A 15882-nucleotide genomic window follows, 5' to 3' on the forward strand; every position below is an offset into this window, starting at 1 on the left:
CCACATGGTCCTCAGACCATGTCCTTCCCAGACCTCCTTCACCAAGGGGGCTGGACAAGAACTGTGTCGGGGAGACAGGCAGAAACTCTGCTGGGAGGAGCTGGAGAGAGGACAAGGGCCACCCAGGGCTGGCCCTCGTGGTTCCACAAGAGCAAAAGGAAGGAAGGAGAGCTCCCTGGGTGGCCCCAGCTGCTGTGGTGAAGTGGGTCCTCCAGGCTTCCCGGTGCCCACCCCACCCCTCTGGGAAGTGCCAACGTTACTACTGGGGCAGCAGGGCGCGAGTTTCAGGAACGGGGTCTCGAGGAGCAGCTCTCCATGTTCAGGATTACATGTCTGTTGGTCTTTTCCCGGCACAGAAACTGCTTACAGGAGCTCTACTTTGTTGAGAGTTTTTCTGGAAGCAGTTGGCCTGCCTTCTTCCCTCAGAGGCCTGCTGTGCATTGTATTGTCAGTCATACGTGCACACCAGCTTGATAACCTTCTCATAATCTTGCATTTGCTGTGTTTTAGCCAAGGAAACTGGGATTTTCACATTTTGGAAACATGAGGAAAAAGAAGTTCGATGAATCGACGGATTACATTTGCCCGATGGAGCCCAGTGACAGCGTCCCCAACAGGGTCTATGGTGGCTACCGGGGCCTCAGCCCACTCGATGCCCCTGAAGTGGATGGGCTGGACCAGGTGGGACAGATTAGCTGATGCTTGTCACCTGTCCTGTCTGTGCACCCTGAGAACGCACAGTAACACCGTGTGTGTCACCGTGTAACTGCATCTCATCCCCTGCACACGTGCATGACTCAGAGGACAGTCTGGCCACTGTGCACCCCCAGGCCAGTCTCCAAACCCTGAGGGTGGCCAGGGCATGGAGTTGCGCCTTTGCTAAGGGGCCAGACTTTTGGAACTGCTGCCAAAGGTGGACTCGGGAGGAGAGACCCTTAAAGATGCTTGCACATGTTTAGTGGTTCTTTATGCCCATCTTCAGCACCAGTGGAAATGTGTGAGTCTAGACACAGGTCCAGAGACCACGGACAATCCCCGAGGCCCAGCTCTCGGGCCCCGCACTGTGCTTCAGCTGAGGGCCGATCTCAAGTGCCTTAGGCCTAGGGCCACGGAGTCTTGGCTGAGATCACAGGGACGGAGGCAAGGTTTTCTGCCACAGTGACAATGTAATTGTGTTGTGCCTTCCCACACAGGTGGACGCTTCCTTCTAGTAATAAAGAAACAGTATTTATGTAGAAAGCAAACAGCACAGCACTTCTTTAATCTTGCTGGGGGAAGAGAGCTGAGCACAGCTGGAGATGGCATCCTGCTTTCTGCATGGCCTGAGAGCCTGCAGCACCGGCTGGGTCCTCAGCCAGGTGCACACAGGGTCTGCTGAGAGTGGTGGATATGGAGGGTGGGGCAAGGAAGGATGCCCAGCCCATGTCCCCCAAAGGAGGTCCTGTGGCTTCAGGCTCCACCTCCCTTGTGTCCCATGCACATCCTGACCGTCGGCCACATCTGTCATGCAGCCCTCAGAGTTGGTTTCCGTCTCAGTGGCATGAGCCGCCTGGTGCAGGGGTAGTGGGGAGACAAGAAGGCGGCCTTGCTGGAAGGACTTTCTGTCCTTTTATGTGTTTTTCCAGCTTCCATTATGGACCTAGCTGAGCCTGTAACCTTTGCGGAGGTTGGTCCGTCTGCGTTGGCATCGCTGCGGCAGACCTGTCCTGATTTAGAGGCTGACTAGCTGATAATGTGTCTTCCAGACGGGGTTTGTCTGGCCAAGGACTGCATGAGCGACACGCCTGGCTAGTCTGGGCTCCTGCTCTTGAGACTGCAGTTTGCCCCGAGGCAGCCCTTGGCTCCACTGGGTCCCCTAGGGCCTCATCGGGACTGTCTGGAAACCTGGGGCCTCGTGACCCCACTGAAGGCACTCTGATTCTGTCCCAGATGGAGCTGATGCTCAGATTTGCTTCTTAAACTGCCTGTCACCTCAGGCCATGGCCTCTAGTCTCCCCTGAAGTCTGGCCAGTGAGAGATGGACAAGCTTGCCAGCTAGCACGGCCAGTGTTTGACGCTGGCGCCCGGGGCCGCTGTAAGGCAGGTGCTCCTCAAGGCTGGCACCTGGGCGCTGTGTTGGAGAGCCACATAGGGCAGGCTCTGCCCCTTACTTCTTACCATATCCCACTGAGGGTATCTCTGCATGTGCCTGTTTTCAAACTCTGCATGGACTTACGTCACTAATTTTCTGTGCAGCCTCAAGCAAGGCCTCTATCTCTTTGCGGGCCCCCATTTTCCCACCTGTAAAATGAGGGGTTGGTTATATGTGATGCCATCAGAAGATGCTTCCAAATTTACAGTGCCCAAAAGTTTTAGGAAGAAGGAGCGGGCCAGCCTTACCTGAAGGTGAAGGGAGGGGAGGGCTCTCCTGTTAGTGGAGAAGCCAGCAGCAGCTTCCTAAGGATCCTCACCTGGGCTTAGACTGGGCATCAGTGTCTGGGGCGTGTTGGTGCCAGAAATTGTCAGTGTCTTCAGCATCCTGAAGTCCTTGGTCTTGGCTTCTGGAAATAGAGCATTGAACACATAGGAAAGGGCCGTTTCTGACAAGCCCTGCCTGTGCCCTGTGCTGGGCACCCTTACAGCTGGCGGCAGGGTGGGGACCCAGGAGAGCATGTGCACGGCAGTGTGGGTACTGGAGGCCCTGCTTTTCCCTGGGGACAGGCAGCATGTGCTCTGCCCACCTGTCACTCCCAGGGCCTGGCCTGCTCCTCCTCTGCACCCCAAGGGGGCGTGCCGGAGTGGGGCGGGACTCGCATGCCGTCCCTGTGAACCCTGCGTGGGGCCCATGTGCCCTGACCAGGCTGCCGCCCATTTTACAGATGGCACCTTCGGAAGGCACTGTGACGCAGATAGGGCTCCTCTCCCAAGACATTCACCGCCTCACGGTAGGACCCTGACCCTCTCTCCACAGCAGGTGCTGGGAGGCTCCGTGAGTTCGGTGAGGTGGTGTACAAGGCCTGGCACAGCCCTGTCCCTACTGCAGAGCCTGTGTCATCAACACCTCTGCTGGGAGAGGACAAAGAATGGTGCTGGGTGCTGGGGCCAGAGCCTGGGCCAGCCCCAAGGCAGTAAGTGGTACAGAGGCCTTCTCCACTGGCCTGCTGCTGGGCCTTGAGCTGTTCAGGGCACCGGGAAGGGTTATGGACCTTGAGCAAAAACCTGCTCACAGGCGCTAGGCCTCAGGTCCTCTTCCGAGTCTCAGAGCTGGTAAGGAAATGGAGATGCTCAGCAGCTCTGGGTCACCTGCCTAGTCAGCCTGGTGCCCAGGCCTTACCTCTGGCCTGGTGGACACTCTTCTGCCCTCGTTGCCCATGAGATGCACATATATCCTGTCGTGCCTGGGACATCAAGGATATCAAGTCATGTGAGCACATCCGGGCGTGCCTGATGGGCACAAACTATACCAGGTGGAGGCAGCACGGTCTCGGGGAGAGGAGCAGCCCAGGAGTGAGGCCAGCCTGGTTCCAGCCCCTGCTCTGGGACCTTGGGCAAGTCATTCTCTCTTCGAGCCCCGGCTTAGTTATCTGTAAAGCAGGGCTAAAGATACCCTTCTTGTGAGGTTCATGGACAGACCAGAACTGGCAGGAAAAGGCCAGCCACAGGGAGGGTTCACAGTTTTGCAGCCGCGTGCATTGCAGGTCCCATTAGTTTCCGATCTACTGCATCATTAAGCCCACTGGCTGCAGCATCTGTCCAGCTGAGGCCACTGTCACTGTCCTTTGCCCATCTATTGAGACACATTGAGAAGGCTGTATGCAAGGGCATAGTGGGAGGAGGGCATCTCCCAGAATCCAACTAGGATCATTTTTATTCCATTTTTTTTCTTGGCTCACATACTTAAATGAATTCACCCAGCTCTGCCGTTATCACCTCTAATAGATTTCTGGTGGCCTTGAAATGGCAACTTTGCCTCTAAGGTATGAGCAATTTATTACCTTGAGGGTGCTGTCTATTCTGACCCAATACTCAGAATCCCTGGGACACCATGAACTCACAGGGTGCTGGTATCAGATGGAACCACACTCAGTGCCTGCCGCTTCCTGTGTAGCTGCTGCAGGGTGGCCTTGACCCAGGCCCTGTTCAACTGCGCCTTCGGCTGTGTCCTTTCAGACCATGCTGAGCCAGGACCAGATGCTGAACGACTCTTGCCTGGCTGCTCCCGACTCTGAGGACTGGAGATGACTTCTTCATGGCTGAGCGCCCAGAGAGGCACGTGTGGGGGCCCCGAGGCTCTGCCTCACTGGGGAGCTGGCACACTGCCACTTTGCAGCCCAGACTGAGGCAGGCGGGGCCTCTCGGACGCGCGTGCTGACAGGAGGAGGTGGGGCTGCGGACAGATGTCCAGGAGGTGGCCCCAGCGCCCCTGTTTTCAGCCGAGCTGTGCTCCTCACCACAGCTTTTATACCTTTTGTACTTTTATACCTGACTGCAGACCACTTGTGCACAGAGGGCAGCAAGATGTCAGCTCAGACTCAATGGCTTATGCTGCTCCTGGTGACAGCTGGGAGGGTCTTACACCAAAGGGGAAGGTCTGTGAGTTCATAAAAACTCTGCTGGAAAAAAAAAAGTTCTGAAAGTGTTCTGAATATTCTGTAGAGACTGAGCTGGGTGAAATGATAATAGGAGCCCCCCCTCTGGGCTCCTTCCAGACAGAAGCATGTGTTCCCACTCAGGGATCTGGTCCTCATGAGGGTATTTGGGGTGAGAACAGAAAAGGAGTAATGAGACTCCTTCCCCAGCCCTGGCTGCCCTCAGTCTACCCTCCGTGTGCAGAGCAAGCGTGTCTCAGGTTCTCTGTGCTGCTGGGCCTCCCAGCCTCTAGCAGAGACGTCTCCAACTCACACAGACTCAAGGGCCTGGCCCCCACCCCTGCCCTCACCCCGCCCTTGCCCTAGCTGACACGCACAGCCTCCAGCCCTTCCCTCCTCAGCCTCAGACACAATTGCCTGATCAAATAGTCCCCGCCTCCCCCCCCCCCCCCCCCCGGCCAGTGGAAGGCCCTTAGGAATCTCAAATCCATGTTTCCACTTCCAGAGATGCCTGTAAACCTCAGGTGTCTCCTACATGAGGAGAGATGCCTGTGTCCCTAACATACAGGGGCCTGCCAGCCTACCTTGCCCCTGAGTGACTGGCTCCCCTAACTCCTCTCCCTGTGATGGCTCTGGCTCAGGTCCCATCTCTCCTTAAGATTTTCACAGCTGGTCTCCTGCTTGGCACCTTACCTTTCCAGTTGGTCCCCTCCAGACTTTCTCTAACCCAGCCCCAGAGTGACCTTCCCAAAGTACTGTTTTACTGCCATTACCATTCTGGCTGAGAACTCCTTGGTCCCAGAATTTACCGCTGATCAGAGTTCAAAGCCTTCATCAGCAAGCACCCAAGGCCCTTTCGAATCTTCAGCTTTCAGGAAGCCCTGCTTGAGCCTGCGCTAGTATCTTCCCCTCCCTGCGGGACATACTTTTCCCCTAGTCCCGGTCATGGGGCCAAATGCTGCCTACAGAGCCCCGGAGGACACAGCCTTTTGCAGGAAGCCTGCACTGGTGTTTCTGTTGGAGGTCCCTGTGTCCCTTGAGCCCGAGCAGTCACTAGCTCACCTTGAAGTAATGTGTCATCTTCCTCCCGTACCACACCCACCCTCAACACAGCTCACCAAGCACATGCTGTGGGTGGGCTCGTGGGGCTCGCCTGGCTCAGGAGATCCGTGATGCTAAGTTCCCCCTCCACTCACTTCTTCCTACGTCAGGTTAAGTACCGTCTGTGCCAGACCAAGGAGGGCTAGGGGTAAGGCATGGCCACCGAGGTGCTTGCCTAAGGGTGCTGATGGTCTGGTGAGGGACTCAGATCTGTTCAGATAGAGTGTTCCAAATGTGACCAGTGCTCCAGTAGAAGTGTCTACAGCCTCAAACAGCAAGTTGTCATTTTTCATGGAGGGCTGGACTGGGTGGGCAGGGGGAAAAGGGATCCAAGGTGGAGGTGATATTTGAACTTTGAAAGATGAAGCAGGTTCCCCAACCATGCCAGAGGGGAAAGGCGTGCCAGACGGTCTCCAAAGATCTCAACACATCCCAGGAAGCCGGTGTGACGAGAACGGAGTTTCCCGGCCTCCACCCTGAAGTTCTGGGTGCTTGGCCCACGCGCTGCAGGATGTTTGGCAGTCCCCTGGATGTCAAGAGCACCTCTTGGCCAGCAGTGACAACCCAGAATGTCTCCAGACTCGGCCAGATATTCCCTGGGATGGGGGCATGGCAAGATCCCCTCTGGCTAAGAACTGCTGACGCAGGGCGTGGGCTCAGAGTGGGAGGCCCAGGGAAGGCAAATGTGGTGCCATCACCTGGAGCCAGATCAGGAAAGGCCTTGGAGACCAGGGCCCTGGGATGTACCCTGGAGACCCAGGGTGGCCAGGAGGGGACCAGTGAGAGCAGTAAGAGGTTTAAAGCAGGAGACGAGCACATTGATATTTGTTTAAGAAAAATATCTGAGGACAGGATCTTACTTAACGTGCAGAGCCCAGCAGAGAACCTGTCTCTGGGTAGAAGATTCCATGAGGATGTGCTGAACACACGTTAGTATAGAGACGGGCTGCCTCCCAGCACCCCACTCCCACCAGCCGTGGGGGAGGCTGCCCTGTTCTCTAGAGTGCCCTCCTCCCTCTCCCCCTACCCTGTGTGTGTTGAATAAGAAATCCAGTGACACCGAGGTTTAGCAAGGCTGCTGCTACGCTGATTTTTGTGAAAAGGTAGAGTGACTTGGAATTAAACAGACCCAGGTTTGCAGCCCAGCTCTGCCACCTGCTGGCTGAATGACCTGGAGACAATGACTTTGTCTCAGGCTCAGTTTCCTCCTCCTCTATAACTGGAAGAACAAAATCTCCACAGACTGTGTGGCTTGTTGTGAGGATTATACATAATTAAGTGTAGAAGGGTTGCTACCCCCTCTCAGGTGACAGAGAGCAGGAGCACGTCCTCCTGGCCGTGAGCAGCAGATGGCAAGGGAGGTCACTTGTGATATGAAAGATTTAAGAAGTAGCTTCTGGAACCGAAATTTACTTGCAAGTTTGGTAGCTTCTGTGTGTACCCACCCCTACCCCACCACACCAGAATAGGGCCTGGCGTGAAGAAGATGCTAGCAAAAAGACCCCCTCGTAGCTCCATCTGCCGTCACCTACCTGAAGATTCACCTGTTGCCCTGACGTGTGTTCTGAACACCACTGCTGTTTCAGAGGCCTCCCACAATAGAAGGAAGAGTGCTCACAGAGGGGGCCTGAGCCTTCCAGTAGAACTGATCTTAAAAACAAAGCACTGGGCAGGGGCGTGAGGTCAATTCTGCCCTGGTGCTTTTGCCAGTTTCGACTTCCCACAGACACACACCAGCCAATCCACATGTAGGGCAGGCCAAGGCCTTCTGGGTGCCTAGTGGGTCCCCCACAGAGCCACACCCCATGGGTTATCCACATTGCACTGAAGTTTATTTCACTAGACCATGGGGAAAGACTCTAAAATGGAGTTCCTTCAGGCCTCCCCAAGCAAGAAGACCCCAGAAGCCATTTTGCCCCCAGCCCCATAAACCCTTCTAAGGACAACGTTGAAGACAGGAGCACCAACATGCCCAACCAAGGAGACATGAGGAGGCCCTTTGGAACGAGGCAATGCTACTTTCTCTGAAACAGATGTAAGGGACTGGGGAAGTTTGCTAAGAGCAAAGAAGGTGTTAGTAGGTGAAAATCATGTCCTTGGTATACCCCAGTTTCTCCAGGTTAGGGTGAGCGGCGGTCTGGATGAGGGGGGGCGGGCCACACACCAGGATGAACGTGGACTTCTCAGGAGCAGGGAGATGCTCCTTGATCATGTCGGCCGTAATGAAGCCTGAGCTGTACTTCCAGCCTGAGATTAAGCAGAAAAGCAGCTGTGGAGGTGCCAGGTCAAGTCCTGGACCCCAGGGCTCTTGCTGTCCCTCCCTAAAGCCAGGGGAGGGAGGAGCTGCTATGACTGAGAAGTTTGTACTACAGTTCTCTGCAGAAAGCTGCAAAGTAGAGCACTGGGCGCAGCCAGGCAGCTCTGTTCAGTATTTACCCCAGATCCCAGGGTGTCAGGCTCCTGGGTGGAGTCTGCCTGCAGTGAGCACTGGTGAGATGGGGAACAGGACAGTGAGGTGCGTTGTGCCAGGAGTGGTGTGAACCAAAGCGACCAGCCAGAGCCCTGCAGAAGAGCTGTGTGTCCCGGTTTGTGGACTGGCTCCGTGAAGCGGCGCCCTCTGCTGGGCAGTGAGCTGTATGACAAGATGGACACAGCTCTGCAGTGTGGGAGAGGCAGCCTGAAGGGTGTGGAGACCTTATAGGGTGTGTGGTGTGCACAACTGTTGGTGGGTGTTGACTCAGCATGTGAGGACTGCTGTCCGGGTGAGGTGAGTGGTGAGGGGTCAGTGGCCATATTGGATGCAGTGAATGCGATGCCTCTGTGGGATGCTGTGTGGAATGCAGGGGGCGGGGCACAGGGTGTTCAGGGTGGCCTAGGCCTCAGTGTCCCTCCTGACATGCAATGCAGTATGGAACGCCACTGAGATATTAGACACCTGCCTCTGACTGCGTTTACAAGCAGGTCATTGCCAATCCTCTCTCCTTCAAATTCCTATCTTTCCCATGGGGAGACAGAGCCCAAGTCCTCAACCCCCAAGCCCAGTCCTAACAAACAAACCAACCAACCAACCAACTCAGGGACTAGTCCCTGAGGTGGGTCAAGGGTTGGCGCTGACCCACAGTGGGGATAATGGGGTCCGTACCAACAGGAGGCCTGTCCAGGGTGTACCACAGGTTGAACTGATCTGGGTGAGTTTTGGCAACTTCTTCAAGCTCCTTTCTCATCAAGATGTCTTCCTCTGTCTAGAAAAAAAAGCGGCATGAGCAAAGCCCCTCCAGGGACTTCCTGCTTATTCCCCAAGCTGAGCTCATGGGCTTGCACATTCCTGGCCAAGCTACCTCTACTCCAGTTTGGGTGCTGCCCGCAGACTCCTGGTGCAGATGAGAGTTCTGCCTGCACTCCTGCGCAACAAACCTTCCCCATGTGAGTGGAGGAGCTCGGTGACTGCCCTCTGCTGGAAGGCCATGGCTCTGCAGCAGTGAGGTGGCTTCACTCAGAGGTTCCAGCCCCACCTCCAACATCCACACTGATACCATGCACAGCAAACCCAACTGACACAACATTAGTGTGGGCCCAGGATCTTCTGCAGGGAGGGCAAGGGGCTAAAGCAGTAAATATGTGTGTGTATGTGTATATGTGTGTGTAAATATTTATAAATATATATTTATATATAGGTAAAATAACTCAGCACTGGAGAGCTGAAGGAGAGAAACAGAGGCTGGGGCCTCATTCAGGGAAAAGGCAGCCAGAGCTGAAGGAAACCTGCCACAGGCTTAGTGATGCTGCACAGAAGACCTGGGTCTTAAAACTCTATAACCCTTGTCCTAATAATTCCACGTCTGGGATTCTGCTCAAGAAAATAATCTGCAATGATCAAGTCTAGGCACAATTATTCACTACTGCCATTTATAACCAAAAACAACCTGAATGTAGATGATTTAGTAAATTATGGTGCAACTTGATATAGACTCTGACGAAAATATTTATAGTGTTAATGAAAAGAAAATGTCTGTATGGTAATGTTGACTAAAACCCCCAAATCTATATGTATGTAATTGTAAGTACATAGTGTGTAGAGAAAAAGGACAAAAATAAGTAAAATATTTATATATTTCTGTTATTTTCCAAAAATCACATTTTGGAAAATTCACATTTTGGAGGGCTGCTATGATGTTGTACTCAGATGGGCAGAACCGTGTATTAAGGAAGGAAGGAAGGAAAGCATGGTGCTTCGGGTTGACTGGGGAGACAGAAAAGTTAAAAAAAAAAAAGAAGGCACAACAGGCCCGGACTCAGCTTCTCACCAGCCCTCCCACAGCCACAGGCACTCAGGCAGCCGGAGCTCAGGGAGCCAGTCGGGGGAGGAGTGAATGCAAAGCCCCGCTCGGCCAACATTCCACCCATCCCACCCTGCGAGCTCAGGGCTGACTCAGCGGAACTGACCTGGTTGGCAAAGATGAGGGATATCCTGGTCCTGTCTTGGGGGTTCTTGGTGATGTGGCGAATGAGCTGCAGCATGGGCGTGATCCCTGGAACACGGTATGAGGCAGGCCAGGTCTCACTCTCGAGGCCCGGTCCCTGCTCTGCAGCAGCTTGACCCTAGCTCCGCTTTTCTCACGTCTGTCCCCCAAAACCAAAAGTGGGGGACAGCCCTTCATTTTGGTTTTCCCTTCTAATGCGACAATAAATGAAAAGCCCTTTCTCATTTTCAGATGGCAAGATGGAAGGAGCACTAGCTTTGGTTTTGGAACTGGGTTTCATTCCCAGCGCCCTCCCTAACTACCTGATGGGGGTGATTAAAGCGCCAGTCTGAGCTCTTCAGGGTCCTCACTTGTAAAACATCAATTAATGATGAGTAAATGTGATAGTTTTAAAGGTGCCTATTATGGTGCCTGGCAAGTTGTAGGTCTCCTTGCATGTTTGTTTTCTTCTTTCAGACATTCATTTGCAAAAGATGGGAGTCAGGCTTCAGCTGGATCCAGGAGTCCTTAGGGGACCACGTGTGGGCCTGCCCCCAGTCTCTTCCATGTCCCCAGCCTGACTTTAGAGGCTCCAGGGCTCCTGGGCAGCCACCATGTTAGGGAAGGGGAGCAGTACACACAGGGTCAGTTTCAAGGCCTGTCATTGACCCTGCATTCCATCTAAAACAGCCAGGCTAGTGACTCTCTCAAACATCACCCCTTCTAGGACCAAGCAACTCCAAAGTCAGAGAGGTCTGAGGGTTTACCTCTGGATGAAGCCCCCAGAAGCCGCTTACCTGTGCCCCCAGCGATCATTCCCAGTTGACTGGCAATTTTTTCTTCAGGCTTACTTGTTTTGTGCTCCTTGACTGAAAACTTCCCTGAAAGTACAGAGGACACTTCTGACTTCTGGAGTTCTTGCCTGAGAGCCTGCAAAAGGTCACTCACTTTCCTTGGGACTTGCAGGAGGCCAGTCTGCCTAAAGAAGTGGCTGTGCCGTTTTAAGCCGGAGGAGCCAGCCATGGTGACCTCCTCGCCCGGCCCTGGCGCACAAGGTGGTCATGGTGCCTGGGCCTCTGTGGGGATCACCAGATCTTTTCTTCTGAGGGATGAGGGCGGTTATGCTGAAGCGACGAGGGAGCCTCACCGAGCACTGTCACCCACAGCAGCGAGTGAGTGATGAACAAGTGAGTGAATGAGGGAGTCTGGACTCCATCTGTCCATTTTTCAGCATTAGTGGGTTACATTTTACGTATCAGGTGATGAGGAAACACCAAGTCACGCCCCTACCTCAACGGTGCTAACGATCTTGTGAAATGAGTATGTGAATAAACGTGTGACAACTTTAAGGGCAGGACCATGTGCCTCACAACCGAGGCATTTTCTAGAACAATGGAACCACTTCAGGAGATCTTCTTCCTCCCAGTGGGAAGCCCAGTATGAATCCTCCCCGCCCCGCCTCCCCACCCGGTACCTGGCCCATGATAGAACAGTCGCCCAGTTGGCCCTCGGAAAAGAATGGTGTCCCCAATTTTCATGTTGTCCAAGTACTGCGTCATCTTCCCTCCGTCTGGATAATTAGGGTGTACATTTTTGAAGTAGATCTGAAAAATAAGGCAGCATGGCTTTTGCAGCCTCAGACCTGAGGACACAACTGCACACAGCTCAGAGATGCATTTGCCATTGGAAACGTGAGTACAGAAAATCCTCTGCATTCACAGTTGCTCTAAGCTACCCCTGAAGATTTCACCAGGTCGACAGCTGCACTGTTAAATGCCATGTCCAGGGCACATGTCTGTCCTCCACCCTACCATTCTTAATAGGCTTGTGAGGGTGAGACAGCTGGATAAGGGGGGGGGCATTATTCACCTTTATAATTAAGTCCACAAAGCCTTGATCATCATCACTGGACACAGGTGTGTATGCCCTGGTCACCAGAACACCATCAATGTTGGCCAAGAGATGGACATAGTTACCTACAGAAAAGGCATCAAATGTCCAGTCAGCATGGCTGGCCTGAGTAGGACTCAGGACTCCCCCAAAAAACTGAGCTTCATGGAGGGGGGTGCATAGTGTGGCAGGTACACGGGAGGAGGGCCACGCAGAGGAGCCCAGATTCAGACGTTTGAATCTTACGCCTGTCCTTGTCACTCCTTGCGACAAGGACAGGGCAAGTCACTTCATCTCTCCAGGTGAATGGGGGTGCTACACCTGCCCAGCCTCCATCACAGTGTCCTTGTGAGCCTCACGTACAGGAAACCGCTGTCAGAGCTTACTGTGTCAAAGTACCCTGTGGAGTGGGAAGAGCTCACTGTTGGAGGCTAAGTATTAAAAAGGACAGAAAGGGGGATTTCCCCTTTCAAGCAAAATATGTTGCCTTCACAAAGTCATTTCTTCCTTACCTGGATGCATTGGAGTCAGTGAGTGAATCATGGCCCCTCATCTGTAGCCTGTTGCCTGGCACAGAGAACACCAGAGCTCACAGGGGTGTAGGACCCCAGGATTTGGATGCCCACAGACCAGGAGTTCTGGAGAGAACACCGTGTCTTCCTGTGTGAGGCTCTGCTAAGAGGCAGCAGTGAAGTTTTGAACCATATGATTCTGACCGTCCAGGGCAGATATGACTGGACCAGCTGTGGCCAGAAACCTGTGGGTCACAACTGCATCCCAGGGCCACATGAGGCACTGGGCTGTTCTGACTCCTGCTGGATCTACCACGGGAGACTTCAGTGACCAGGGCGATTAGTTGTGAGGGCAGAGGCTGCACTAAAGAGACACTGAGAGACAGAGGCAAGAGGGAGCTCTGTGCCAGAGCGTTTGAGGGAGTAGAAACTGTATACACAGGAGTCATAAGTGGAAACCTGGAGAGAGACAGAGAGGGAGGAGGAGGAAAAGAAGAGAAGGAATGCTGGAAGGGTCAGTCCTTCCAGTAGCTTCAGGAACATGAACCAAAGTCTTTGCGGAGGCCTGAGGCACAAACTCTTGGGGTGAAGAAAGGACAGGCTCAAAGACTCTGACTATGGCCTGGCTGGGAACCAGGGATACCCAGCAATAAAAGCCTGAGGCAGCTTCCTTCTGAGAACTACTCTGAAACTGGAAACCTTAAATAGACTCTTTCAGTTGCAGCTAGCCTGGGCCTGGTCTGGCAGCATCCCCGGAGAAAATGAGGCTGCCCAGGCTGATCCCGCAGGCCCTGTCTCTGACCAGTTTCATTTCAGCCGAGAGGGGAAGCATCGGCAGTCTCTCAGGGCTCATAGCAGGCTCTCCCAGAAGCTTCTAAATCACCTTGTCCCACTAACTTTGCACTGCCTACACCAGGGATGAGGAGAGAGAGAGTGAGCCATGGCAGATTCTAAGATATGCTATTTCTCAAAGTATTTTTATTCTTTTAGCCCTCTTCCCAACAGGTCAGGCAAGGGGCTAGAAGGCAGGCCAACACTGAGCTGTCATGGATGAAGAAGGAGACAGGACACAGCAGAGAGGCTGAGGAGCCAGGCTGGCTGCCTAAGGGATCATGTTAACACTTGCTGGAAGTGAGGTCAAGGTTTTGTCCCATGTACACAGGCCATGAATGAGAATCTCCACCAGGCACCAGCAGTGCATACAGAGTTCTGGATTTTTAGGCTGTGGACCTGGCAGAGGTTTTCCACCTCAGTGAGACTAACTCAGCCGTCTGGTGGTGGTAAAGACTCAAGTCGGGGTGACTCAGAACTCTAGGACTGCTATGGCTGGTATTTACAATGGGTGCCTCCCTGAGTGAGTCTGAGGACCCTGCTGAGAATCCATGTGCTAGTTGGGGGCGGGGGCTGACTCCCTCCTGCCTCTCCACGCATCCTAGGCTTCCCTTCTGACTGTAGGGGAACATCAGTGTCTCTCATCCTTCCCATGTGCACAGACAGCACTTTGCAGTTTCTGAATTTTTTCTGAATCTATCAGTCACTTTATCCTCACAAGGCACCAAGAGGCAGGCAGGCCTGGGAAATCCCATTTCAAAGTTTGGGCTTAGTGGGGTTGAGGGACTTGCTTAAGGTTGCCTAGCAAGGCGCCTACGATATGATCTTAGAACTTTTGACTCTAGACTCACTCCTTTTCAATGCTCATTGCGAGGTCACTTCTGTGTCAGCCCAAATCTAACAGTGAGAAAGGGAATGGACGCTCCTCAAGCCCATCTCCCAAACACTCTGAGCCCACTCGTCTCAGGCAAAGTAGCAGGGCAACTTGTACCCCCCAGCTGAATTTCTGAGTTTCCTCACCCAGTCCTGGTAATGAAATCAAATACCACTCACCTACAGGAAGCCCTAAAACATGGTCTGGTGAGGGCAGTCCAAAGCAGAACCTCCTGGTGTTGTGGCTGATTTGCTTAAAAAAAAAAACACACACACACACAAAAAAAACAGAAAACAAGGCAGGCTCTGTCACCTTCCTAGAAGCCTTGCAGGGCAGCTCAGATGCCTGGGAAAGGAGTTAGCTCCTTGTGGGGCTCTCCCAGTGTGCATACACACACAAAGGCAGTGGGGAGCAAACTGGAGGCTGTGAATACCTGTCACACCACCCTGCCTTCCCAGTCAGCACCTTCCCCACCACTCTCGGCCTCCTCTCTTTCACCTGCTGACAGTGTGGTCTGACTCATTACCTCTTTCTCAATCAAGGGCAGTGGGTACTTCATTTCAGGGTTCTGTAAGGTGATAAGATGTCTCTTCCTTGAGTTCATGCTCTTCAGGGCGAAGAGAAGTATTGTAACCCCAACGACAGAGATGGCAAGGAGCAGGGATGGGTCCTAGCCAGACACAATGTGGGCAGGTCACCTCTGGGCCTGCCTGCCCTGGGCAAGACAGTTCTCAGGGACAGAAGAACCTCCTCCACGCCCAAGGCACAAAAGCTGGGCTGTGCCTGAAAGAAACTGGGACAGGGAAAGGTACTAAAAGAGAAAGCAGGCTGAGTGTTTGGGGGACCCAGTAGGAATGGGTCAGCTGCAGGTCAGACAAGGAGGGTTATTTCAGGCTTCCTGAAGCAGGCTAAGTGGATGACCTGAAAATTCTGTTACCGGGCCCTCCTGCCTATCTGCCTCCATCCCCACTAGAGCCAAGGGTGGCAAGCCCTGGGAGTCCCCTCCTTGAGGTGGAATGAGTGATGACATTGCTTCTAACACACAATTTGGAATGAAGGTCCAGTGCCCAAAGACAGAAGTAGAGAGGGAGGCTGGGTTTAGCATCTCCCAGAGGTGATTGTGGTTGAGAGGTGGGCAGGGAAGGGGCCACTACTCCCAGCATCCAGTTTAGGCTAGGTGTTAGGGTAGGGAGAGTACTTAGGACCTGGGGGTGCTCTGTTACCTTCGCACCTGGGAACGCAGCACCTCCAAGGTGTCATGAGGGGCCCCAAGCACTCACCTGTCCAGGGCCACGCCAGCCAGCCTCTGCACCTGCCTCCAACTCTGCCCCGGGTCTGGCCTCCTGGGCCAGACTCGACTACCTCCGCCCGCCCTCCTCTCCCGCTGGCGCCGTGTCGCCCCGCCCCGCACGGGCCACGCCCCTGCCCGCCCCGCACAGGGTCCTGCGCGGCATGCCCCACCCCCCCGCCCGCACCCCTTCCCCTCCGCTCCGGACCCGCGCGGCCCTGCCCGCTCCCGGCGCCGCCTCCCGGCCCACTCCCGCCCACCCTTACGACTCCGGGGGCGCCGTCGGACTGCGGCTCCCACCCGCCTCCGCGACGCCGGCCTCCCCTGGCGGGCCGCCCCGCACCGGGAGCCCACCCGG

The 15882-nt window shown here is 54.2% G+C and overlaps 2 protein-coding genes across 7 annotated transcripts in view; one reads left to right on the forward strand and one right to left on the reverse strand.

Annotated features, from left to right (window-relative positions):
• The window catches only part of PPFIBP2 (PPFIB scaffold protein 2), a 130845-nt gene extending 126207 nt beyond the window's left edge, over positions 1–4638 (forward strand). For 3 of the 6 annotated variants that reach the window (XM_037066984.1, XM_037066985.1, XM_037066989.1), the window contains 3 exons: positions 511–681; positions 2859–2924; positions 4150–4638. In XM_037066984.1, the coding sequence (XP_036922879.1) occupies positions 511–681; positions 2859–2924; positions 4150–4221 (309 nt within the window). In that variant the 3' untranslated portion in view covers positions 4222–4638. The remainder of the gene's footprint in view (positions 1–510; positions 682–2858; positions 2925–4149) is intronic. The other 3 variants (XM_037066988.1, XM_037066987.1, XM_037066986.1) reach the window with 2 other exon arrangements.
• A 2886-nt stretch (positions 4639–7524) lies between these two features.
• CYB5R2 (cytochrome b5 reductase 2) lies at positions 7525–15603 on the reverse strand. The gene is made up of 9 exons (XM_037067011.1): positions 15517–15603; positions 14763–14906; positions 14416–14488; positions 11999–12105; positions 11604–11733; positions 10927–11010; positions 10113–10198; positions 8812–8911; positions 7525–7916 (listed from the first exon to the last, which is right to left on the reverse strand). The coding sequence occupies exons 2-9, from the start codon at positions 14838–14840 to the stop codon at positions 7744–7746; spliced, it is 831 nt and encodes a 276-aa protein (XP_036922906.1). The 5' UTR covers positions 14841–14906; positions 15517–15603; the 3' UTR covers positions 7525–7743.
• Between the last annotated feature and the right edge of the window lie 279 nt (positions 15604–15882).

This window comes from Sturnira hondurensis, unplaced genomic scaffold (assembly GCF_014824575.4).
Source record: "Sturnira hondurensis isolate 20B ecotype Veracruz unplaced genomic scaffold, ASM1482457v3 Scaffold0016915, whole genome shotgun sequence".
Classification (NCBI taxonomy): Eukaryota; Metazoa; Chordata; class Mammalia; order Chiroptera; family Phyllostomidae; genus Sturnira; species Sturnira hondurensis.